Genomic DNA, 27,436 nt, shown 5'->3' on the forward strand with positions numbered 1-27,436 from the left:
TGTAATTTTACATTTATTACATGTATTCCTTTCTCACATTTCAACCCTGATAAACCTGAAACCCCGGCACTCGCTCAATCATACCATTCATTTTGCCGTTCAGTCATACACGTGTTTTAAATATATATGTAGCTTGTTATCACAATAGCTATCTTTTTCACTGATTGAAAATTCCACTGATTGAAAATGTCCAGTCTTTCATATAGTCCAATAGAACAACTGTATACTTTCTTCGCTCCTAGTATCTTATTGCTAGCTCTGGAGCGGCCTTCATTCAGACTTGACTAGCACAGTGGCGTACCGGGGGGGGGGGACGGTGGGGGCGGTCTGCCCAGGGTGCATGCCGCTGGAGGATGATGCGGCGCGCGCCTATCTTCGCTCGTTCGCTGCAGCTCCCTCTGCCCCGGAACAGGTTACTTCCTGTTCCGGGGCAGAGGGAGCTGCACCGAACGAGCGAAGTTAGCGAACTTTTCGGAGCTGACAGGCATGCGCCGCGGCACCCCCCCCCCCCCCCCCCAGCGGCATGCACCGGGGGGGGGGGGGGCGCATTGGCGATCCGCCCCGGGTGCCATCCAGGCTAGGAACGCCACTGGACTAGCAAAGTCTTGTCTTATAAACAGTTTATTGATCAAACCCCTCCACTGGACTCAGCTTAGCCACAATTCCCTGGCAGTAGAATACATAGAAAATGTAGATCTCAAATTGCCAGAACACATTTTGTAAAGAGAAGGGGTATTTGATTATTTTTCTATATAATGTTCAGAGTGATGTAAACAACTTTGCAGTGGTTTAGTACTTTATTTTGTAAATATTTCAGCAAGGCTAGAATCAAAGCACAATACCAAGCTATCTCTTTGTAGTTGTGTTTTTCCTTCTTTCACCCAGTTCCTGAAACACTTGGGCCTGCAGCGGACTGCCTCTAGAAGTGCTAAAAGGAAAAGCTTGTTTGTAGCAGCTGTATAGTTTGAGCCTTCAATTTGGCAAAAAAAACCCAAACAAACCCAGACACAGTATGAAAGCTCATGTATACATGTGTGTGTATAATATAGTTTTATTTTTATTTTTTTTACAGCTTGGGTGTTTGGCCACAAATTATGTGCACTAATACATTTCATTTCTGTATATCCTGTTTCAGTATAATGTTTTAATAAATCGCCTACAATTTTAGATATGTAACTGGGTCACTTCGCTCCTGATATGCCCACAATGGCTCCCTCTTATACATAGAATTCCATTATTAATCTTGACCCATAAGTCTTCCTTTTATTGCTCTGTCTTAACCTCTCCTCATTGATTACTTCATACATTCTGGCAAGAGCACTATGCTCAGCCTATAAATCTTGCTCTTCAATTCCCATCTTGGCTGTACACGCCAAGCAGCTATTTTGTATTGCACCAGCACTATGGAATGCTCTCCCTATCCCTCTCCATTCAGAGCCTTCATACCTGAAGTTCCAATCTGCCCTGAAACACACCTGTTTATCAGCAGGCCTTTGGTCATCTAGTATTCGGTGACTTGACTGATGGCAAGATGCAATAAAAAATCATTAAAGCCCTTCCCTTAGCGAATCGGTAAGGAACGGGCATGCATCAAGGAATAGGAATGCAAATGAGCTACTCGTTGTAGCTCACTTGCATTCTCTCTTCCATCGTTAAACAGTCGGCCGGTTGAGCATGCGCAGAGCAGCCAAGCGTTATGCTGGCTGCTGTAAGCATACCAAGGACGTCCTTCACTATATATAGATATATAGGTATATAAAAAAGACAAGCTGTGCCTATGGGTGTCCTTTATGGACCTCCGCCCCCCCCCCCCCCCCCCCCGAGATCGCTACCACTCTCCCCTGCATTGAAATGACAGCTTCCCGCAGCCCCGGCCTCCCCGCCATCCTCCGCACCGCCCCCCCCCCCCCCCTCCGTCTGCCACCGGGCCGGGCCCTCACAGCGCCTCTCACCTCTGTGTGAAGACGCTGCAGCAAGCAACAGCTGATTGCTTCCCTTTGGACTTCCCTCCTTTCCTCCCTGGCCCACCCTAGTCTGATGCAGGAAAAACAGCTCAGCGTGAAGTGTAATTGAATACGCTGAGCTGTTTTTCCAGCATCGGCAGTGGATTACAATTGTAGCAGAAGCCTTGCTTTCTTTTTGAGCTTAATATTCGTATATCTATATATCACAAGACTCCTGAAGAAGGCGTTTGTAGAGCTGTGTTGAGTCGAGTGTATATTTAAATAAAAAGATTGTTCCTAACCTACATCGCCTACTGGTGTTGTTTAAGAGCCTATTCCCCCTTTCCTCAGATTCTACTTTTCGTAGGAATTTGTGTACCTTCACCCTCGTGGTGGTTTGGCTTGATTAGCTAGCTGGTCACATAAACAAGGACTAACACTGGCTATACATACTTGTGAAGAAACAGTATGGGTTAAGCCTGTAAAATGTGTTGTTTTCCTGTTTTAATTGTGTCCTGCAGTGTTTCTCCCATTTGGCCAGCAGGTGGTGTTTCTTTGCTGTAAAGCTGTTAAGGGGAACTGAATGTTTTTTCTTTAACAGAAGCAGGAAGCAAGCAGCAGTATACTTTTTGAAACTTGACTGGGCTCTGATTGGCCTGGAGTTTGAAATTATCCAGCAGTTGTTGCTGGTTGTTGCTTCAGTTTCAGCCCAGGAGAAGAGAGAGAGCTCTTTCCTGAAGCCCTGTAAAAAGCAGTTGTAACTGGTGAACAGCTGTATATGTCCTGATCTCCCCAGGTTCTTTCTAGGAAGTATTCAAATGTTTAGTTGGTTTTCTAATTGATCCATTTTCAGTTACTTGTTACTGTTTGCACATATTTTGTCCACTGTTCTGAGAATAAACACATTTGTTCATTCGTTCTGCCTGTCTGGACTGATAAAGAATCCTGGTGGTCTGTGAGTGCTTTCTGGGAACTGTGGGACCACAGGGAGTTTGGCCCCAGTAACCTAGAAATCACTGGGGATAATTTGGGAGGAGGAGACTCACCTACAGGTGGTTGTGAACCAGTTGGAAGGAGGGTGCCAGTGTACAGTACAAGCGACAGGTGCAGGTGGACCTGAGCTGTTCTGGCAATAGACCCTCTGTGGCTGCGGGGTAACCGCAGGCGGGTGGCTAGGTGTTTCGTGGTAGACTTTTTCTTTTTTTCTTTTTTTTTTTGTGGCAGCATTGTGGGATAGTCAGGCTCAATGTGTGGCGTGATGGTCACCATCCAGTGAGTGGTTCAGTCTTATTGTTTTTTTTTTAATCTGTAACCTCCAGACACAGAGCCCAGTGAGCAAGTACAGCAGTAACAAGGTCTCTTTCCTGTTCATTTTTTTTTTGGTAGTGATTTTTTGGTAGTATTAGCACTGATGGCAGCGGCCAGAAGACATTGGAGATGCCTGACCTAACACAAGCAACCGGATGGCCTCAGTGAGGAGGAGCTGCAAGTACGGCCTGCGCAGAGTTCTCCTGAAGAGAGACCACACTTCTTGTGAACAATGGCCCATGTGTTTGCAGGGCCAGGTGCTACGCCAGCTGAAATCCAGCAGATCTACATGATAGAGCAACAGCGGCTAGACCAGCCGCGGCGATGGAAACGGGAGAAGCGAGAGTGTGAATTCCAGCAGCAGCATGAGGAGCGTGAGCTGGAATTCCAGCTGCAGAAAATGAAGCTGGAGATGGAAAATGGCTCCAGTACCGCAAAGGAGATCCACAAAACGATACTGGCCATTCATCAAGCAAGGAAGTAGATGGGTTTCCACAACACTACAGCACTCCAGTAACTGTGAACCAGACCCAGGTGGCTGGGCTTGTGGACACTGGTTCTAACATGAATTTATGACCAGAGCTAGTGCCGGAAGATGCTATTCTACCAGGGCGCACTGCAGAGGTAGTACTAGCCAATGAATCCAGAGAGACTGTACCCGTTGTTCGAGTATTCCTGGATTGGGGTACCAAGCCTGGATACAGAGAAGTAGGCATAATGAAAAATGTGCCGGTACCAATGCTGAGTGGGACTGACATGGGTCCAATGAACATTACCCTTGATAGCAGAGTCAGCATTTCTGCTATGGTGACCTGCAGTCAGGCCTGAGCGGCCCAACAAGCAGAAGCAGCAGAGATCACCTCTCCAGTTCTAGATCCTGAGCCAGTCCAGATGGAACCAGCTGACCAAGCGACAGGAGGAGGCCTTCCAGTTCCTGAGGTGACCAGGGCCATGAATATGGGACAGCCTGACTTTACTGACACACCTCTTGATCAGACTGTTGACCCTGCTTTGTCAGAGTCACCAGTAGACACTTACAGATATGGATACTGATATGGGACAAAGACATGCTTTTCAGGAAGCACAGTTCTCTGACCCTGACCTTGGAAGCCTTTGAGGCAGAGGGCTGGTCAGTTAATCAATGAGACTGGTAAAGATCATATCGTGTGGAAAGGGGACTTGTTGTACAGAGACTGATCCTGTTGATCTTAATAGGCCCTGGACAGCAGTCAAGCAGTTTATAGTGTCAAGGGCATACAGAGAACTTCTACAGATTGCACATGGTATTCCACTAGCAGGACATCAGAGGGTGACCTGCACATGCACTAGATTGACCCAGAGCTTCTATTGGCCGTAGCTGACTATTGTCATAGAAACATGACCGCAGATAAGGGCCATATGACCCATCCAGTCTGCCCATCCTCTGTAACCCCTAATTCTTCCTGTTCCTAAGCGATCCCACATGCTTATCCCATGCCTTTTTAAATTCTGGAACAGTCCTCGACTCCTCCACCGGGAGGCTATTCCATGCCTTCTCCACCCTGTCGAACCTGTGATGCATGCCAGAGTGGATAAGACCCAAGGTCACCCCCGACCTCCCATGAAACCTTTACCCATTATCAGTGAGCCCTTTTGAAAGAATAACTGGATATATTGGGGCCTCTAGCTGTCCCTAGTTGTACTGGGGAAAAGATATATATTAACAGTGGTGGACTTTGCTACCAGATATCCTGAAGCAGTAGCCTTATCCTCCATAGAATCAGAGAAAACTGCCACTGCACTGCTAGAAATATTTTCCTGGGTAGGCTACCCACGAGAAATACTTTCAGACCAAGGGACACAGTTGTCTGAGTCGATCCAGAATCTGTGGGTACACTGTGGAGTGAAATCTGTATGTACCACACCATTTCGCCCTGAAATAGTTGGTGGAGAGATTTAATGGTACTTTAAAGCACATGTTAAAAACTGTCATAGAACCAGGAGACCATGACTGGGAGAAATATTTGCCCTATACCTCTGACACCTCTGTAATTGAATATGTAGATAATATGCAGCAAAGATTAGAAGAACTTGTGACTTTCAAATAAACAAATCAACCTGACACTGACACTGTTTATTTGGTTGTCATTCAATAAACTATTTTCTTTGATTGATCTGCTTTTTTTGTCCTTCCATCTTGGAGTTTGCAGATCGTTTGCCTTGCTGTTTTCTTGAACTTGTGGCTTTGTCAGAGACAACGTGTAGGCAGCCCAGATTAAGCAAAAGACCTGGCATGATCGTAAGGCCCAGAATAGAGAGTTTTATGAGGGCCAGCAAGTGCTTGTTTTAGTCCCAGTCCGTCAGAATAAATCTCAAGCTAATTGAGCAGGACCTTACAAGGTTTTAAGGTGCCTGAATGATACAAACTATGTTATACTAATAAAAAAGGCCTGTTTCTGACACACATGAAACGGGCGCTAGCAAGGTTTTCCTCGGAATGTGTATGTGTGAGAGATGGAGTGTGTGTGTCATAGAGAGAATGAGCGAGAAACAGAGACAGCGTGTGTGTTTGTGTGAGTGTGTGAGAGACAGAGTGACTGTGTGTGTGACAGAGAGATGGAGTGTGTGAGAGAGTGTATGTGAGAGACAGTGAGTGTGTGGACCCCCTCCCCACCCCCACCTCTCTGGTCTCAGGACCCCCTCCCCACCTCCCTGTCTCCTGTCCCCTCCCCCCCCCCCTCTCCACCCGCAGCTGCAAGTGGTAACGCTGTCACACCGCTGCTGCTTCTCCTGTTGAGCAGCAGCAGCTTCAAAAAGAAGAGGCAATAAATGTTTTTAAACCCAGCCCAAATCATTCAGAAATGCCAGAGTCTTAAAACGCAGTCTCTGGAGTAAGACCCCGGAGGCGCGCAGTGACGTGACAGGCGAGAGGAGGAGCAGCTGCAGAGACTGCGTTTTAAGACTCGGGCATTTGCGAATGATTTGGGCTGTGTTTTTAAAAACATTTTTCGCTTCTTTTCTTTTTGTAGCGGCCACTGCTGCTCAACAGGAGAAGCAGCAGCGGCCGGACAGCGTTACTACTGGCATCTGCGGGTGGCGAGGGCATTTGATGCGCCGCTCCCTGCCACTTGCTCCAAAGTGGTAGGGAGCGGCGCACTGATAGCTGATTCCCAGGCAGGTAAAGGAGTAGGGAAACACGTTGGTTGCCTTGCCTCTCACTGTTCCGTCCTCGACGTCATCACGTTTTGACGCGAGGGCGGGACAGAGAGATGGTGACAGACTGACGAACCTAACGAACCTTACGAACCCTTCACTTCAGTGAAGCCACGGAGTCAGCTTCAGAACGTTGGCAGTGGAAATTATTATAGTAGATCTGTGGACTCGCAAGACAGAAAGCAATATACCTTTCATGTAGACATGTTAAAGTCCTATGCAGACATTATAGCTATGGTGATAGCTGTGTGCAGCCTACCAGAAGAGTGTCAGAGTTTTGACCCCATGACATAGACATTATCAGAGAGATCTGACACTGAAGAGACACCATTTAAATGTACAGACTGAAAACACTTTCAGTCAAAAGGGGGGGACTAGAACAACAGGAAATATGTATAAAAGATACATTTTTATTTGCTCTGAGTATGAGAGATTTCAGTATGAAAATGGAGCTAATGCAGCACCTGAAAAATAGTAAAGAAACTGGAATAGTATAGAACATGGTAAAAGCTGGATCAATAAAGCAAACATTACAGAATATCAGAAAACCACTAATAGAATATCATCTTGTCCTGTTTATGACAGTAGCTTCGACCAAGAAGAAAGCTCCACAAGAAATGCAAAATTTCATGCAGGAGAGAGACCAGTTTCACGTACAGAGTGCAAGAAAAGTTTTATCAAAGCAGAATAGAATCCCTTCAGGGAAGAAACCGTTTTACATGCACTGAATGTAGAAAAAGCTTTATTTGTAAATCACAGCTAACAAAGCACCAGAGAATACACACAGGAGTAAAACCGTTCATATGTGCTGTGTGGTAAAAGCTTCTGTCTGAGGGTACTTCTCACTATTCACAAATTGAAGCATACAGGATTAAAACTGTTTACTTCTGTTATAAGCACCGAAAGTGTAATGAACATGGCAAGGCTGATGGCCTCTCAAGGAAGGAAAATCCAGAACAGCCCTGACACTGGATTATCGAGACCGATCAGCGGTCTATGGAGGCTGCACTCTGGGGTTTTTCTCTTGAGGGAGGTGTGAAGAAACAGTGTGTTTAAGTCTGTAAAATGTATTGGATATTTTCCTATTTTCATTATGTCCTGAAGTGTATTTTTCCTATTTGGCCAGCAGGTGGTGTTTCTTTGCTGTAAAGCAGTTGTAAGGAACTGAATGTTCTTTTTCTTTAGCACAGGCAGGAAGCAAGCAGCATTATACCTTTGAAACTTGTTGACTAGGCACTGATTGGCCTGGACTTTGAAATTACCCAGCAGTTGTTGCTTCAGTTTCAGCCCAGGAGAAGAGAGAGCTCTCTGCTGAAGCCCTGTAAAAAGCAGTTATATTTGATAACTGGTGAATGGCTATATATGTCCTGATCTCCCCAGGTTCTTTCTAGGAAGTATGCAAATGTTTAGTTAGTTTTCTAATTGATCCATTTTTCAGTTTCTTGTTACTGTTTGCACATTTTTTTTGTCCACTGTTCCAAGTTCTGAGAATAAACACATTTGTTTGTTCATTTTGCCTGTCTGGACTGATAAAGAATCCTGGTGGTTTGTGTGTTGGGTCTGTGTGTGCTTTCTGGGAACTGTGGGACCACAGGGAGTTTGGCCCCAGTAACCTAGAAATCACTGGGTATAATTTGGGAGAAGGAGACTCGCCCAGAGGCGGTTGTATCCCAGTTGGTGGGAGGAGGGTGCCAGTGTAGAGCACAAGCTGCAGGTGAACCTGAGCTGTGCTGGGGATAGACCCTGTAGGTGGCAGCTGGGTAACCCCAGTTGGGTGGCTAGGTATTTCATGACAATACTGTAACATGACCCTGCTTATCCACTCCTAGTCTAGGTGACATTATACACCTGTTTTGACAAAGTGCAATTTTCTTTGTTGGCTACCCTTATTTTCTATCTAACTCCTATTAATCTTATGTTTCATCTCTGCTTACATCCTGTGCTGTCTATTAAGCTGTTATAAATAATGTGTACTGTGTTGATGTAAGTAGCATACTTTGCCATAATGTGTACTGTTTTGAATATTTTTACTGTTGTAATTATCAATTTCCTGTATTGAGCTTAATCTTGCTGTACACTGCTTTGGCTGAATCTCTTCAAAAAGGCAGCAAATTAATACTAATAGAAAATGTTAAAATTCTCAATGACAGATGAGGAACAAGAGGAGCTGCCAAGAACTGTGAACACATATAGTCTAACTGAACAAAAATCTCAGTGAAGAGGGTTCTTCCTGTTTTAACTGCCAACTGAAAAATGTTAATTTTGTAGCACTGATGTTTTAAAACTTTTACTTCACTTATTTTTATGTTAAAAATGGCCAACTTCTGTGTTCTGAGCTAGAGGTAAAAGCCCATTAGGGAAAAGTGCTTGGGGGTGGGGAGAGGGGGGGTAAGAGGCAGCCTGTTTTAACACTCTGTGATTGTTATAATTTTTAATTCAGACTAAAACCTAATACAGATGTTTGCCCTTCCTCCTGATGTATTTTTACCTGTTCTTCCAGGATCTCTTCTCAGCACTCATTAAAGGACCTGCTCGTACCCCTTATGAAGATGGTCTCTTTTTGTTTGATATTCAGCTCCCCAACATTTACCCATCTGTCCCCCCTCTCTTCCGCTACCTCTCCCAATGCAGTGGGCGGCTCAACCCCAATCTCTATGAGAATGGAAAAGTGTGTGTCAGTCTTCTGGGCACCTGGATAGGAAAGGTAAGCGTTCTGATTGCTGTTCCTGTGGTATGCAATTCTATTAATCTTAGTTCTGTTCCTAGAGTCCTGGTCCTTCTTGCACTCCTTTATCTTCTCATGCTGATGTTACATGGCCTCTGGGTTCCTATTCAGTGTTTTTGTATTGTAAATGTATTTACATACAGATGTGAGTAATGTTTTGTAAAACAGAATGCTTCACTGTTAGCTGAGGTGAGGATTCAGAACAACATAAGAATTTGTAGTGTTGCATTAATGAGTAACTCCTGTCCCTCATTAATTTCTCACTCAGGGTCAGAGTATTGGGGTAGGATATAGTGGTACTGGGCACAGGAGCAAGCTATGTGGATGCTGAGCACCCACATTATCCTTTAGATAAGCTGGTAAGATGGTCAGGAAAACAAAGATTTTTTTTTGTTGCCAGTCTTTGTTTTACTGTGATCTCCTGTAGTTTGAGAGCTAGCCTCTTTCCTTGCAGACACAACAATCACAACAAGGGCGACAGAAGAGGGAACAATAGATCTAAAAGCTTGCACTTTATTAAGCATCCGGGACTCGAGCTGTGTTACGGCCCACAAAAGGCCATCCTCAGGAGCATGGGCGTAGACGACGACAACTTACCGGAAGTTGCTTCGGCGAACTTTCGGGTGGGGCGCCAGTAGTAAAAGCAACAAACAGGCACGCTCGTCTCCGTCTGCTTCCCTGCCCTCTCTGCGTCCCGCCCGAAAGGAAATGACATCAGAGGAAGGCGGGACGCAGAGAGGGCGGGGAAGCAGACGGAGACAAGTGTGCCTGCTTGCTGCTTTTACAACCTCCGCTCGCTCGGCCACCCGCCCGCCCGTTCGCCGCTGGGGTGGAAATGCTGGCTCCTGTCTAGTCCACGGTAAGGATGGAAGCCATTTGGTAAGTCTCTGCTTCCACTCCCCCGCACAGCCGTCGCCGTTCACTCAAACACAGCAAGCAAACCTGTGAGCTGCTGCATCCACGTCGTTGCTGCGAAGGGGGAGAGAGTGGGGGGGGGGGGGAGACACTGGATAGAATGGGGAAGGGGATGGATAGAAACAAGAAAGGGGGTGGGTAAATACTACTGAAGAGGGAGTGCTGGGTAAGGAGGAAAGAAGGAAGGAAGGGAGAGAGCTGGTTTGATATTCCCCAAAAAAGCCAGCTTTTTTTTTCCCGTCCTTCCTCCATATCAGCATGTTCATTTACATATCTCTCTCTCTCTTTCTCTGCAAATGAATATGCTAATATGCCCCGCCCCATCCTTTGCCCCCCCCCCCCCCCCCCCAAATGAAACAGTCAAACTACGCCCATGCTCAGGAGTCACTTGAAATGGATGTATATAGATGAAACTAGATAGGTGCAGGTATATTCAAGGGTTAATCCTTGTATTCTTTCGGAAAATCCTGTATATCATGCAGAAATTTAAGCCTGTTCTATAAAATTTAGGCATAGTTTACAGAATACGCCTAGTCGTATTTTTTTTTTAGGAGAATTTTAAGGCGCCATATGTAGAATCTAGCCCATTGTCTCTCTTGCCCCAATAACACTATTTGAGCGTAAATATTCTTCAATTGACTGCCTTTAAATTTTGGGAGAGAACAATTATGTTGAAAACCTGAGACAGTTCTAAATAAATCTGTGTGGAGTGATGTGCAGTTAAAAATGGGATGCATCATAATGTGAACTTTATTTTCATGATTTAGTTGACATGAAAAAAAAAATATTATAGCTTTGTTCTTTAAATAAAAAATGTAATTCTCAGAGGACAAGTAGGCTTTTATCTTTTCACAAGTGGGTGATGCCAATTTGCGGTGCCCAGTCTGGCATTTGCCATAGTAAAAAAAAGAGTTGTGTGGAGCGCATGCGCGAGTGCCTTCCCACTCGTCACGCGAACATGGTCTCCTCAGTCCTCTTTTTTTTTTTTTTTTTCTCCGCATGAATAGGTGCTGTTTTGTTTTTTCTCTTCGCCTGATTTTTAAGAGCTTTTGTGCCTTCCTGCTATTTTTACCGTCTTCTCTTTGGCTCCTTTTATAGGAATTCCTTTCTTTTTTTTTTTACCCTTCCTTTAATTTCTTTAAACTCATTTTTTCTTGTTTTTCCATCACAAAGATTCCCAGTGGCTTCATGCACTGTACCCAGTTCAATCAGACTATCTTGGGAAAAGACACCCATTCTTGGTGTCTTTAGTGTCTTGAGCCGAACCATAGCCCTGCTGTGTTTCTGCCTTTGCAGGAAGAAGGGTTTGTTTTAAATTATCCCAAGTCCCATCTCCAAACTTTCGATTGATTGGCGTTCATAGGCGCCCTTCTCGATACACAAGAGGGTTCAAGCCTACCTCCTGGAGACGAGGACAGACAATCTTGTCTCGCTTCCAAAGTTTGTGCCTCTCAGCAGGACACAGCTGGGCAGATGTTGAGATTGTTGGGCCACATGGCTTTCACAGTATATGTTAAACCTATGACACATCTTCACATGAGATCAGCTCTTTGGACTCTGGCTTCTCAGTCGTATCAAGCCATAGGGAGTCTAGAAGATGTCATCCAAGTGTCCCCAGAGCTGGTACACACTCTTCAGTGATGGACAATTCAATCCAATTTGACTCTGAGGCGTCCATTCCAAATTCCTCATCTGCAAAAAGTGCTGGTGACAGATGCATCTCTCCTGGGATGGAGAGCTCTTGTTGATGGGCTTCACACTCAAGGTGTTTGGTCCTCCCAGGAAACAAATCTTCAGATCAATCTCCTGGTGCTCCGGTTGATCTGGAACGCTCTAAAGGCTTTCAGAGTTTGGCTACCTCACCAAATTGTTCTCATCCAAACAGATAGGTTGCAAAGTATTCCACCAACAAGCAGGGGGTACCAGATCACGCCCATGGTGTCAGGAGGCCGTCCGGATGTGGCATTGGGCTCGCCAACATGGCATGTTCCTTCGAGTCACTTATGGGGTGGGCACAAACAATGCCCTGGCCGACAGGCTGAGCAAGATAATGCAACCACACGGTCTCTCAATATGGGCATAGCCCGCAAGATCTTCCGAGCATGGGGCTCCCCCTTGGTGGATCTTTTTGCCACTCAGATGAACCACAAGGTCCTTCAGTTCTGTTCCATCCGTCAGGCCCACGACAGACTAGCGTCAGATGCTTTCCTTCTCAATTGGGGGACAGGTCTTCTGTACATGTATCCTCCAATACCTCTAGTAGGAAAAACTTTGTTGAAACGCAAACAACACTACGGAACCATGATTCTGATTGCACTGTTCTGGCCACGGCAGATATGGTTACCTCTTCTGGAATTATCCTCCAAAGAACTGTAGAAATTGGAGTGTTTTCTGACCCTCATCATACAGGACAAAGGGTCACTTCTACATCTTAACCTCCAGTCTCGTGCGCTCTCAGCTTGGATGTTGAAAACCTAGAATTTGCTTCCTTGGGTCTCCATATGGTGTCTCCCAGGCCTTGCTGGCTTCCAAGAAAGATTCCACTAAGAGTTGTACTCTTTTAAATGGAGGAGGTTTGCCATCTGGTGTGAGAGCAAGGCTCTAGATCCCCTTATTTACCCTACACAGACCCTGTTTGAATATCTTCTCACTTATCAGAGTCTGGTCTTAAGACCAACTCTGTAAGGGTTCACCTTAATGCAATTAGTGCTTATCAACATGTAGAAGTTAAACCCATCTCTGGACAGCCTTTAGTTCGCTTCATGAGAGGTTTGCTTTTGTCAAAGCCCCCTGTCAAACCTCCACCAGTGTCATGGGATCTCAACATTGTTCTCACCCAGCTGATGAAAGCTCCATTTGAGCCACTGAATTCCTGCCATCTGAAATACTTGACCTGGAAGGTCATTTTCTTGGTGGCTTTTACTTCCGCTTGTAGGGTCAGTGAGCTTCAGGCCTTAGTGGTGGATGCACTTATACTAAGTTTCATCACAACAGAGTAGTCCTCCGCACGCACCCTAAGGGTGTCGGAGTTCCATCTGATCCAGTTGATTATCTTATCTTTCCAACATTCTGTCCCTGACCTCATTCCCATCTTGGTGAAAGCAGCTTGCACACCTTGGATTGCAAGAAAGCACTGGCCTACTGCATGAGCGGACAAGGCCCCACAGACAGTCCGCCCAGCTTTTTGTTTCTTTTGATCTCAACAGGATGGGGTCTACATCGGGAAACGCACCATTTCAATTTGGCTGGCAGATTGCATTTCCTTCACTTATTCCCAGGCTGGGCTGGCCTTGGAGGGTCATGTTACAGCTCATAATGTCAGAGCCATGACCACATTGGTAGCCCACTTGCAGTTGTCCTCCACTGAAGAAATTTGCAAGGTGCAACGTGGTTTTAAGTCCACACATTCACATCTCACTAATGCCTTGAGCAGGATACCCAACGCGATAGTTGTTTTGGGCAGTCAGTGTTGCAGAATCTGTTTGAGTTCTAGAATCCAACTCCACCCTCCTAGGCCAGACTGCTCTCTCATTGGCAGGCAGATGATCAAAGCCCTGCGCTGTTCCAAACAGCGCTCTAAAAATAGCGCTGGAACAGCGCGGGGCTTTACCGCACGTATGATCAGAGATAATGCATGCAAATTTAAGCAGTGCAATTATTTATTTATTTGTTACATTTGTATCCCACATTTTCCCACCTATTTGCAGGCTCAATGTGGCTTACATAGTACCATAAAGGCGTTTGCCAACTCCGGTAGAGAACAAATACAATGTTGTGGTAGGATAAGGTTCATGTGTTACAGACACATTGTGGAATCGTAGAGAGGAAGAGTTATGTTATGACCATTACGAGCTTTGGTTTTGTTGTGTTGCAGTGTTCAGGCATTTAGGTTGGGTCGGTAGGGTATGCCTTTTTGAACAGATTGGTTTTTAGTGATTTCCGGAAGTTTAGGTGGTCAGTGGGGTAGAAGTGCGGGAGAATTGTGCCTGAGTATGCGCTCAGCACAATCCTCCCGCACTTGTTTGACAAGTCTGGACTGAAAAAAGCCCAAACCTGTCAAACACAGGGGCTTGGAGGTCCATGGGACCACCAGGTCCTGACTACCCCTGCCCTGAGCAAGGCAAAACGGGGGCTGGAGGTCCGGTGGACCTCCGGTCCCACCTCCCCCCCCCCCCCCCCCCAACGATCCCACCTCCCCAGGTTCAGGGAGGGCTGGAGATCCGGTGGGTCTCCAGCCCCCCCCCCCCCAAACCCCCCTGAAAATGGTCCCTGGTGGTCAAGTGGCCAACCTAACCCCCAGCATTGGCAAGGGTCCACACTGCCATCCGATCCGACGCCCACCCTCTCTGCCCGCCCCCACCCCTTACCTCGGTTGGAGGAGGGATGCAGCCTGCCTCCCTCCTCTTCCTTCGACTGGGCAGGGCTGGGCGCCGCCATTTTGCGGCGTCGAAGGAAGAGGAGGGGAGGCAGGTTGCGTCCCTCCTCCAACCAAGGTAGGGGGGTGGGCACCGGGCAGGCAGAGAGGGAGGGTGGGCGTCGGATTGGATGGCACAGCGGACCCTTGCCAATGCTGGGGGTTGGGTTGGTGGGGCGGCGGTGGCCACTGGACCACCAGGGACCATTTTCGGGAGGTTTGGGGGGGTCTGGAGACCCACCGGTCCCCTGTCGCTGGGAGGGGTGGTCATTGGGGGGGATGGGGGCCTGCCAGCATGCAAATGCATGCTGGACAGGACTCACCATTCCTCCCCAATGATATGCAAACCCTAACGCCAGCTCCGAGCTGGCGTAGGGTTTGTCGCGGCCAGCGACCCAGTCTTTGGCGCGCTGGTCACTGATCATCGGAGATGAATGCGTTAAGCTCCATTTAGCATGCATTTGCATTCTACTTGCGGTAAGAGCCCTCGAGCGCGTTGTTTCACGCGCTCGAGGCCTCTGATCATGCGGGGTTAGCAAACACCGGTGCTAGTATGGCGCTAACAGCCTCTAGCACCGGCGTTTGCTTTTGATCATGAGGGTATCAGATTGTATATAGTTTCAAGTTAATCTGTGTAATGTCCTCACCCTTGCGAGGCTCAATTGACCAATGTTTGTTGTTTTCGGTGAGCCTGGTTGCTAGGGATTTCCCTCCTTTTTTTTTTTTCTGAGAAGTTCCGAGAGAGGAGGACATTCTCTGGTAAGTGAACGCTATTTTGCTTTGTGCTTTGGGAACTTAAATTTGGAGTTTAAAGGAGGAATTGTAGGTTAGTATTAGGCAAAATAAAAATATAAAAAGCAAATTTTATCAACTAATCTCTATAGTCTTTTCCACTTAGTTTTAAAAACTTTGTACCACATCATTAACAAAATCTAGCAAGCACTGTAGGATCTGTTTAGTCCATGTGTAAAGGGGAAAAGGATAGTGTTAGGAGTGTACTACCGTCCACCTGGCCAGGATGAACAGACAGATGCAGAAATGTTAAGGAAATTAGGGACGCAAACAAACTGGGCAACACAATAATAATGGGTGATTTCAATTACCCCGATATTGACTGGGTAAATGTAACATCGGGGCACGCTAGGGAGGTAAAATTCCTTGATAAAATCAAGGACAGCTTTATGGAGCAGCTGGTACAGGAGCCGACGAGAGAAGGAAAAATTGTAGACCTAGTCCTTAGTGGAGCACATGATCTGGTGCGTGAGGTAATGGTGCTGGGGCTGCTTGATAAGTGATCATAATATGATCGGTTTTGATATTAGCTTTGAAGTAAGTATATATAGAAAATCAAATACGTTAGGGTTTAACTTTAAAAAAAAGAGACTGATAAAATGAGAAGAATGGTGAAAAAAAAACTTAGAGGAGCAACTGCGAGGGCCAAAAATTTACATCAGGCGTGGATGCTGTTCAAAAACACCATCCTGGAAGCCCAGGCCAAATATATTCCGCGTATTAAAAAAGGAGGATGGAAGACCGAACAACAGCCGGTGTGGTTAAAAAGTGAGGTGAAGGAAGCTATTAGAACTAAAAGAAAATCCTTCAGAAAATGGAAGAAGGAACTGACTGAAAATAATAAAAAAACAGCATAAGGAATGTCAAGTCAAATGCAAAGCGCTGATAAGGAAGGCTAAGAGGGACTTAAAAAAAAAAGATTGCATTGGAGGCAAAAACACATAGTAAAATTTTTTTTAGGTATATTAAAAGCAGGAAGCCGGCAAAAGAATCGGACCGCTAGATGACCGAGGATTAAAAGGGGCGATCAGGGAAGACAAAGCCGTAGCGGAGAGATTAAATGAATTCTTTGCTTCGGTCTTCACCAAGGAAGATTTGGGTGGGATACCGGTGCTAGAAATGGTATTCGAAGCTGACTAGTCGGAGAAACTTAATGAATTCTCTGTAAACCTGGAGGATGTAATGGGGCCGTTCTACAACCTGAAGAGTAGCAAATCTGGACCGGATGGTATTCATCCCAGAGTACTGATAGAACTGAAAAATGAGCTTGTGGTAGCATGCATCTGTTTGTACTTTAGTCCTTCACAGCTGGGGAAGTGCAGGTTGAGAAATTTGCGGGATGATCTTGTGACGTTTCTTGGAGGTAAGTCTACGAGGTTTAGCATGTAGGTTGGGGCGTCTGCGTGAATGATTTTGTGAACAATCGTGCAGATCTTGAACGTAATGCGTTCCCTAAGTGGGAGCCAGTGGAGCCTCTCTCAAGGGTTTTGCACTTTCATATTTAGTTTTTCCAAATATGAGTCTGACTGCCCAGAATACTGCCGCCAGACTCGTATTTGAAAAAACTAAATATGAAAGTGCAAAACCCTTGAGAGAGGCTTCACTGGCTCCCACTTAGGGAATGCATTACGTTCAAGATCTGCACGATTGTTCACAAAATCATTCACACAGATGACCCAACCTACATGCTAAACCTTGTAGACTTACCTCCAAAAAATGCCACAAGATCATCCCGCAAATTTCTCGACCTGCACTTCCCCAGCTGTAAAGGACTAAAGTACAAACAGATGCATGCTACCACATTCTCGTACCTGGGCACGCAATTATGGAATGCACTGCCTACAGACCTGAGAACTATCGACGAAACAATGATCTTTCGCAAATCTCTGAAGACATCTCTCTTCAGCAAGGCATACAATGAGAACTAATAGCCACACCAATTCACCCGACAACCCACTCAGTCAAGATAGCTCACCTAATATAACTACCTTAAGCAATCCTTTCCTTCCTCTTTCTACCCTTATTTAACCTCTGCACAATATTAAATGTAACTGTCACCTTGCAATGACAATGTTAACAAAACTATGTAAACCACATTGAGCCTGCAAAAAGGTGGGATAATGTGGGATACAAATGCAATAAATAAATATTGTTAGTAATATATGTAATTTATCCTTATCCTTTAAATCGAGCGTGGTACCGGAAGATTGGAGGGGGGCCAATGTAACGCCGAATTTCTTAGAAAGGTACCAGAGGAGATCTGGGAAATTATAGACCGGTGAGTCTGACATCGGTGCCGGGCAAAATGGTAGAGACTATTAAGGACAAAATTACAGAGCATATTCAAAAGCATGGATTAATGAGACAGTCAGCATGGATTTAGTGAAGGGAAATCTTGCCTCACCAATCTAGTACATTTCTTTGGCGGGGTGAACAAACATGTGGATAAAGGTGAGCCGGTTGATGATGTGTATCTGGATTTTCAGAAGGCGTTTGACAAAGTAGCTCATGAAAGTCTCCAGAGGAAATTGGAGAGTCAAGGGATAGGAGGTATTCTATTGTGGATTAAAAACTGGTTAAATGGTCAGTAAATGGCGACGGGTAGTTAGTGGGGTTCCCCAGGGGTCTGTGCTGGGACCGCTGCTTTTTAACATTTTTATAAATGACCTAGAGATGGGAGTAACTAGTGAGGTAATTAAATTTGCTGATGACACAAAGTTATTCAAAGTCGTTAAATCGTGGGAGGATTGTGAAAAATTACAAGAGGACCTTATGAGACTGGGAGACTGGGTGTCTAAATGGCAGATGACGTTTAATGTGAGCAAGTGCAAAGTGATGCATGTGGGAAAGAGGAACCCGAATTATAGCGAAGTCATGCAAGGTTCCACGTTAGGAGTCACGGACCAAGAAAAAGGGATCTAGGTGTCATCGTTGATACGTTGAAACCTTCTGCTCAGTGTACTGCTATGGCTAAGAAAGCAAATAGAATGTTAGGTATTATTAGGAAAGGAATGGAAAACAAAAATGAGGATGTTATTAATGCCTTTGTATCGCTCCATGGTATGACCACACCTCGAATATTGGGTTCAATTCTGGTCTCTGCATCTCAAAAAATTTATAGTGGAATTAGAAAAGATGCAGAGAAGGGCGACAAATGATAAAGGGGATGGGACTACTTCCCTATGAGGAAAGGCTTAAGCGGCTAGGGCTCTTCAGCTTGGAGAAAAGGCAGCTGAGGGGAGATATGATAGAGGTCTATAAAATAATGAGTGGAGTTGAACGGGTAGATATGAAGCATCTGTTTATGCTTTCCAAAAATACTAGGACTAGGGGGCATGCGATGAAGCTACAATGTAGTAAATTTAAAACGAATTGGAGAAAATTTTTCTTCACTGAACGTGTAATTAAACTCTGGAATTCGTTGCCAGAGAATGTGGTAAAGGCAGTTAGCTTAGCGGAGTTTAAAAAAGGTTTGGACGGGTTCCTAAAGGAAAAGTCCATAGACTGTTATTAAATGGACTTGGGGAAAATCCACTATTTCTGGGATAAGCAGTATAAAATGTTTTGTAGTTTTTGGGGATCTTGCCAGGTATTTGTGACCTGGATTGGCCACTGTTGGAAACAGGATGCTGGGCTTGATCGACCTTTGTTTTTTCCCAGTATGGGAATACTTATGTACTTATGTGAGAAGATAGAAGCCTGCTTGTCCTTGGAGAAAGTGAAGATACTTCTGTAGCAGGTATTCTCCGAAGACAGCAGGCTTCATATTCTCACAATCTCTCCCACCTTCCCTTGAATTTGACTCCTTTGTTTTTACTTTTATTTTTTACTTAAGTATTAAACTGAGGAGACCGCATTCGTACAGCAGACAGAAAGGTACTCGCTCATGCACAGTGGAGCACAGCTCGCACTCCACAAAACAGCATTTTTTTTTTTTTTTTTTACTATGGCAAATGCCGGATCAGGGGACATAGATTGCAGTCGCCCATTTGTGAGACTATTAAGCCTGCTGTCCTCGGAGAATACCTGTTACAGGTAAGTATCTTCGCTATATATGTAGTATGTTCAGAAATGGACAGAACACAAGAATATAGAGCAAGTAGTACTACGTTTGGCATCTTGCATTCTAAATAGCTGTGGGGATCCACATCTGTAATCATACTATTCAGAAATGAAATTACCTCAAAGGCCAGCAGGGATAGTGCATAACACTAAAGCTGGTATGAATAATTCTATCTTGCTTTTGGAATCACTCTCTGTGAGCTGTCAGACATATTGTTGGTGGATAGTGCTTAGAAATTGAATTTGCTGATCTGACGGATGCTACAAAGTCAGGAGGCAGGTAGGGAAAAGGCCCCACGAAAGTCCGCTGGATAGCGTGTGCCTCATATTGATGCACTTGTGTGCGTCAATCGCATGTAAAGACATGTCCGTGTACCTGCGTGTAAATTTGACCACGCATGGTACACGTCACCCAGTGGAGCTTTGCAGGACCTTTTCTGTACCTGCCTTCTGACGGTGTCAAATCCTTCTGGTGAGCATATTTTTCCATTACATAAGCTGCCCAATATTCCAGAACTTGTGGGATAGTTGTGTCCATCAACCAGCAGGTGGAGATAGAACTGAAAACTAAGTTTGAGATTTATCTATCCAGTCCAGCTCCTCAGTATTTTCTATCGCCAGCAGGTGGATAGACAAACTTTTCAGCCTATGGTTCTGAGTGATTTTCTCCTGGTCCAGTTTCACTTGATCCCCAGTTGAGCTTTGTGAATGGTTTGAGTCTGCAGAATAATATATGGAGGTTTTCAGATCCCAGTCTGTGGTGCCCCACAAATTTACTTCTGCCTTCATCTCTCCCTTTTTATGTCCTGTGGGGCTCTTTCCCAGCACAACACAACAGTGTAAAAAAAAAAAGTTTACTGGGAAGTGTGGGACCGAGTATCAGTCATGAGCCATTCTCATCTATGGCAAGACTTGTAGATACGACTGTGAGCTTGTGGGGAGCAGCTGACAATAGTAAGTCTGACTAAAGTTTGACTCGAAACTGCTTGGAGAGCTGCACGCTCTACTTGGTGCAGGGGAGGGATCCTAACTCGCTTTTTGGGACATATTGTGCTGCTCTGGTGACCAGGGTGAATGACGATTCCCATGGAGGCAGTTAAACAGTTTTCTGCGTGGATCTACTGGCCAGCGTCAGAGCATCGCAGTGCGTGCAAGCTGGGAATCCTGCAGGACGTGGAGGAAATGGTTGATAGAGCAGCACATCTTCGGATTTGGCGCAGCATCTGAATATGCTCAGATCTTTGGGCTCTCCAGCAGGGCCAGTACACAGTTTGATGTGGAGCGAACACTGTTTTGACTGTGCTGACTTGCAGTGAGGAGCAGCCTCTGACTGATCATGTGCACAGCACAGCTGCCATTTTATAGTCTCGGGGGCCTGACAGAGCATTCAGTTGCATCTGGAATCTTTGTTTTCTCTGGCGTTTATATTGCTCTTACAGTAGGCCTATTTACTGAAGCAGGGGCAGGCAAGAATTGCTGCAAGGTGTTTGTTTCTGGCCCTGCTGGCTTCTAAGAGATTTCGTTTAAACCTCCAGGAGTGGGTAGTTAAGGCTATCTGCTTCTGATGTGGCCTCGATCTATTTAGAGGAGCCATCTGTTGGAGAAGGGGCACGATCCAAAAGTACATAGGTTCTTTCATAAAGAAGAACTCAGTACTCTTATTTCTGAGGGCACTAGCGTGTTTTTTTTCCCGTTGAAGAGCCTTCTGCTTCGGTATTGGGAGTTTCATCTTTGTCGATCATCAGAGAGCTTACAGGCCCTAAGGCCTTCCCGATGCATCCCATTCAGGACCTGATTACTGCAGAACGAGTATCACCGGATGTGGAGCTGAGTGGGAAGAGTAGAATTGCATCTACTGTTGGTTCCGGAGGAGAAAAATAAATAGCATCTTCCCAGAGTGGGCTCCCTGGTTATGACAGTGACTGAGACCACCTTGCAGGTAGAAGGGGGCATTGCCCTAAAAGACAGGATAGGAAGCTAGAAGGCTCGCTGAAACAAGCCTTTGTTGTGGCCTCTTTGGGCCTTCAAGCAACAGTGTGCAGCTTTTTCATGGCAAAAGTATGCCTGAAGTAGCATCAGTCGGCAACACAAGATGGGCACCATAACGCCTAACTGGAAGCAGAGTTGGCCTACTTGGCAAATGCTATTTGACATGTTAACGGGTTATGGGCCACAGTATGTCTTTGGATATCACAGCAAGTTGGCAACTCTGGTTGCAGCATTGGGCAGCGGATGTAGTGTTGCTCATATCTAGTTAAACTGCCTTTTCAGGGCAAGTGGCTGTTGGAGAAGATCTCTGTTGAAAGAAATGGGGAAACTAAGCCACAGTAATGCTGGAGGATATGCCAAAAGCCTCTGGTCATCCATCATCAGGAGACTCGTGATCTTGATTTTGAGACAGCGGACTGTACCAGCCTGGTTGTCAACAATATGATCAGAAGTCCCAATTTTCCTTTTGTGCAAATAGGAAGTCCTCCTTTCAGTCAGCTAGATGCCCAATGCCTCCAGAGCTTTGCAGTGATGCAAGGCTAGTCTACTCTGCTGTATCTCTACTACTACTACTATTTAGCATTTTTATAGTGCTACAAGGCGTACGCAGCGCTGCACAAACATAGAAGAAAGACAGTCCCTGCTCAAAGAGCTTACAATCTAATAGACAAAAATAAAGTAATCAAATCAAGTAATGTGTACAGGAAGGAGGAAAGGAGGGTAGGTGGAGGCGAGTGGTTACAAGTGGTTACGAGTCAAAAGCAATGTTAAAGAGGAGGGCTTTCAGTCTAGATTTTAAAGGTGGCCAAGGATGGGGCAAGACATAGGGGCTCAAGAAGTTTATTCCAGGCGTAGGGTGCAGCGAGACAGAAGGCGCGAAGTCTGGAGTTGGCAGTAGTGGAGAAGGGAACAGATAAGAAGGATTTATCCATGGAGCGGAGTGCACGGGAAGGGGTGTAGGGAAAGACGAGTGTGGAGAGATTCTGGGGAGCAGCAGAGTGAGTGCATTTATAAGTTAGTAGAAGTTTGAACAGGATGCGAAAATGGATAGGGAGCCAGTGAAGCGACTTGAGGAGAGTCCAGTGGGAGGAAGTCTTCAGGAGTTTTCAGGAGGAGTGGGCCAAAATCATATTGGGCCAATGGGTTCTGGATATTCTTACAGAAAGTTACAAGTTGGAGTTATTCTGCCCGGTCACACACCTCCTCGTGCAGCCTTTGTTGAAAGGAAACCAAGACAGTTGAGGTTCAGGCCACCATAGATTCTTTGCTGGTACTCCGGGCCATTGTTCTAGTCCTCCAGGCCGTACAGGTACAAGGTAGATATTCCGTCTACTTCATTGTCCCAAAGAAGGAAGACACCTTTTGTCCGGTCTTAGATCTCAGAGGTCAAACCGCTGCCTCCGAGTGACCAGCTTTCACATGGAAACACTAAGAACAGTCATAGTTTGGGTTCAAGCAGGAGAATTTCTCACAGCCTTTGATCTCAAGGCGGCATACTTGCTTATACCCATATGGCTGCCACTTCAGAAATTTCTACAGTTTGTGGTGCTAGGCTGTCACTTCCTGTTCACGGCTTTGCCCTTCAGTCTTGCTATGGCTTCAAGAACGTTTACCAAGATTGTGGTGGTGGCAGCCATCCTTCAGCACCAAAGAATCTGAGTTCACCCGATCTCGATGACTGGCTCATTCGTGCATCATCCTGTTCGGACAGCATGGCAGTGATAAAGTTGTCGGTCTTCTGCAATCGTTGGGTTGGGCAATCAATTTCAAGAAGAGCAGACTAGCTCCTTCTCAGCCTCTGGTCTCCGGTGTCACAGAAGTACAACCTTCATCTTCCTTGGACACCGGTTGCTAAACCGGAATATGCAGTTGTGGTTGTCACCCAGGAATTTGGTTGTTGGAGCTCCCTTTCCAATAGCACAATGGGAGGTGTGACAATGGTCGCCAGCAAGTGGGGTTGGGGAGCTCATTACAAGTTCCATCTGGCACAGCACACCTGAACAGAACAGGAGTCGTCTTGGTTGATTAAATCAAATGGAGCTCAGGGCAGTGCGGAATGCCTTACATAACTTTGCTCCCTCTCTGACGGGGACCCTGGTCGGAGTTTTCTCTGACAATGTGATGGCAGTGGCTTGTATTGGGAAGAAAGATGCGACTCACAGCCATTCGATGGCAGTGGAGACGGCCTTCCAAGTGAGTTATACAGACAAAAATCTTCTCTGCTTGTTGGCAGCTCATATTGCAGGGTCCTTAGCCAGGAGAATGGGAACCATCTAGCCAGGTTTTTCAGCTGATAGTGGATCAATGGGTTCTCTGCTTCTGGACTTGATGGCAACAAAAAGGAATACCAAAGTGCCCAAGTTATTCAGCTGTCAAAAAGAAAAGAACCAGACTCAATAAGGATCGATGTCCAGACCGGGCGGAGCAAGATGGTGGCAGCAACATCGAACCGCTTGTGAACCTCGGGTATTGCTGTGTTTAAACGCTAACCTCCTGGTGCATTTTTCTTATTAAGTTTCTTTACTTCAAGCTTTCCGTGATGCCTTATACCAACAGGAAAGGTGTTTTGAAGACCGGTGCCCATCCGGCTTTGACTTCCACTCACAACACAGCCTACCATTTAGGGATTCCTCGCGAGAACCCCTATGATGATGCCGGGAAGCCCCGCTGAACTCGTGGCTCAAGGAGAAGCTGAGTTCTTGGTGCAGGACGTTTCGCTGTCCCCCCCCCCCCCCCCCCCCCGGCTCGCCCACCACCACCGCAACCGGCTGCAACCGAGAGTGGAGGTGTAGCCCCCAACCTTGGTGACGGGAAAGGAGAGCTACAATTGGGCCCACATCTAGAAGTTCCAGCCGAGGCCTATATAACAACGACGGCTGAGAGTAAGAAGGCACAGAGATCAGGAATATCTCAGATCTCCTCGCCGGCAGTGACTCTTGAAGCAATATGGGAATCTTTGCAGACGGTGATGATTTCAACGAGTAAAATCGAACCATTAGTGAGTAATGTGAAGGATTTATCTATTGCATTTGCCTCTATGAAAGAGGAGGTCTCTGAAAAGATTAAGATTTTGTCAAATGAAAACTCTAAATTAAAAGAAACCTCAGTTAAATTGATACAAGACAATATGTTGATCCACAATAAATTGGAGTATTTTGAAAACTTTAATAGGAGGTTAAACTTACGTTTTTTAAATTTTCCACGGACTTTAATATATACTCCTTTAGAGATCTTCAAAAGATATTTGCTGGAAAATTTAAAATTTTCTTCGGAAAGTATACCTCCAGTAACTAAAATTTATTACCTTCCTACAAAGAAAACTGGGCAAAGGTTGGAACAACCAGAATTGAATGCTTCTGAATTGTTGGAAACGTCGTTGTATGATGAACTTGAGCGACAGACTCTGTTGGTTTCATTTGTATTTCTCCAAGACTTAGAACTCGTCAGGAAAATGGCTTTGAAGAATATACAAACTCCATTTTATGGAGGGAAAATCTGGGTATTCCCAGATGTTACTAAACTAACCCAAACTAGGAGGAAGGATTTCCTAGCACTTCGACCAGAAATTCTGTCTTTAGGAGCCTCATTCCACTTGAATTATCCGTGTAAATGCAACATAAAATATTTGGGGACGAAATATGTTTTCTTTAATCCTGAACATTTAAAACAATTTATTTCTCAGAAAAAATTACTATAGTACTTGTTGAATTTAAACCGTCTTGTTTAGCTTCAAGATTTAAATAAAGGGCAATATGATATGATTTGGGGGGTTATAATAATCTACTAACGCTTTATTGCATCTTGAAATCTGTTTTATTGAATATACTTTCTCCTAAGTTAACGGCTCTTAGCCCCGAATTGGTGGTCTAATGCAAGTTTTGTAATGGTTTCCTGGATTTTTGTTAACTTGAAGATTTTCTAACTGTTTTTCTTATCCAAGTAGTAATGCTTGTAATAATGTGAAAATGATAAATAAAAAAATTAAAAAAAAAAAAAAAAAGGATCGATGTCCAACTGCAGCCCTGGCTGGAGACGCATCTACTGTGTCTTCCCTCCTTGGTCCACAGTAGGCTACAGGTTGAAAAGGATTGTGTTGCACCACAGGCAAATAATTCTTGTAGCCCCAGATTAGCTGTACTATGCATACCTGATTGCTAGATGCAGGTACACAGCCTACTGAAGCAAGGTCACAGTTCTCATGGATGATCTGTGTCCCTTTTGGTCTCGAGGCTTGGCCATTGAAAGAGCTTTGTTGAGATGAAAAGGTTATTCTGATTCAGTTATTGCTATCTTGCTTCAGGCTCGGAAACCTGTACATCCATGGCATATTAAGGGTGTGGAGGATGTTCGAAGGCTGGTGTTCTGAATATGGACACTCCATTCTGTGCTCAGATCGTGCATATCCTAGCATTTCTTCAGGCAGGTCTTCAGAAAGGACTGGAGTTGGGTTCTCTAAAAGTTAAGATTGCAGTTTTGGCCTGTTTCAGGGGCTGACTAAAGAAGACATCTCTTGTGGCTCACCCAGATATCGTTCTATTCTTGTGGGGAGCTGGCCACTTGCAGCCTCCTTTCATATGGCATGTCAAGAATGAAACTTTAATTTAGTTTTTTGAGCCACTTCGAAAGGCCGCCTTGAAAGATCTTACTTTAAAGACATAGCATTCTTGGTGGCTGTTGTTGACTTGTATGGTTTTGGAGCTTCAGGCTCTCTTGTCGGGTTCCCTTTACAGAGGGGGGGGGGGGGTCTCCCTGCACACTGTTCCTTCCTTTCTTCTGAAAGTGGTATCCGCATTGCATTTTATCTCAACCAGTCTATGGAGCTTCCATCCTTTCACAGAGAGCACAAAGAGGCTCATTATTATTCTTTTGAACCTTCTCATTGTGCATAGTCCTCATTAAATATCTGGAAGTCATGAATGAGCTTTGCAAATCAGACACTGTGCTCAGGGCCGGTCTTAGCAAGTGCGGGGCCCTATGCAGACCAATTTGGTGGGGCCCCATCCTAGCCCCGCCCCTATCCTAGCCCTGCCCCGCCCATTAAGATTATTCAATTTTTAGAAAATTTTTTATTTATGAAATTTCAAATAAAGACAAATGAAGCTAAACTTGTACAGAAAAACTGATTTGAAATAATAAGCACAATGCTATCATGAAACCCCCCCTCCCAAGAAATTATTCAGTTCAAGTCCACAATTAGTAGTTCAAATTCTCATAACCCCGGGGGGTCAGAGGTGCGGACACACAATCTCTCCACTGCAAAACACTATACATAAACTTGTGCAAAAACACAGTCAGAACCTTACCAAACCATAACGGCACTAATTCCAAGGACAGGACGAGCTACAACCTTATGCATGGAAAGGCAGAACTGTAATTACACCAGGCTCTATAACACCAATACACTACCCTGTGAAAAAAAAAAAGGGCTGCAAATACTACACTCTAGCAGGATACTGTACCTTGATCACACATGAAAAACACATGACACAACAAATATGAAGGCAAAATACTGAATGGAAAGTTACCTCAAGAAGTCACACTCAGCATGCAGCAATACTAGAAAAATTGAAACTTACATGCAAAATATCACAGATGCACATTTCTAAAAGCTGACATATTCCAATTAATAAATTCTGAATAAAGTACTTTTTTTCTACCTTTGTTGTCTGATCATTTAGTTTTTCTATTCGCTTTGGTCCCAGTGTCTTCTGTTTTATGCAGTGTCTTCTTTCTGTTTGATATTTTTTCTCTCACCGTGTCCACCATCCTCCTGTGTCCTTATGTGTTCTGTCTACCATCTATAGCCCCCTGTCCCTATCCTTTCTCCAGTTTCAGCATCTGCCTTCAAAGTGTTCCGATCCAGCCCTTAAATTCAACAATTTGCCCTCCATCCACATCCAGCATTTCTCCTCTCTCCCCTCCACTCCATTTCCAGCAATTTCTCCTCTCCCTGGGCCCTGCCATCCCATCCAAGTCCATCCTTGGCCCTCTCTGCCCTTCCCTCCTCCATCCACATCCAGTAATTGTCCCCTCTCCCTTCTCCTCCATTTCCAGCAATTTCTCCTCTCCCTGGGCCCTGCCCTCCCATCCATGTCC

At 45.2% G+C, this 27,436-nt stretch overlaps 1 protein-coding gene across 2 annotated transcripts in view; it reads left to right on the plus strand.

Annotated features, from left to right (window-relative positions):
* UBE2O (ubiquitin conjugating enzyme E2 O) overlaps positions 1-27,436 on the plus strand; it is a 126,713-nt gene that overhangs the window by 86,297 nt on the left and 12,980 nt on the right. For both annotated transcript variants that reach the window (XM_030208196.1, XM_030208195.1), the window contains one exon: positions 8,944-9,147. In XM_030208196.1, coding sequence (XP_030064056.1) covers positions 8,944-9,147 — 204 coding nt within the window. The remainder of the gene's footprint in view (positions 1-8,943; positions 9,148-27,436) is intronic.

This window comes from Microcaecilia unicolor, chromosome 6, assembly GCF_901765095.1.
Source record: "Microcaecilia unicolor chromosome 6, aMicUni1.1, whole genome shotgun sequence".
Classification (NCBI taxonomy): Eukaryota; Metazoa; Chordata; class Amphibia; order Gymnophiona; family Siphonopidae; genus Microcaecilia; species Microcaecilia unicolor.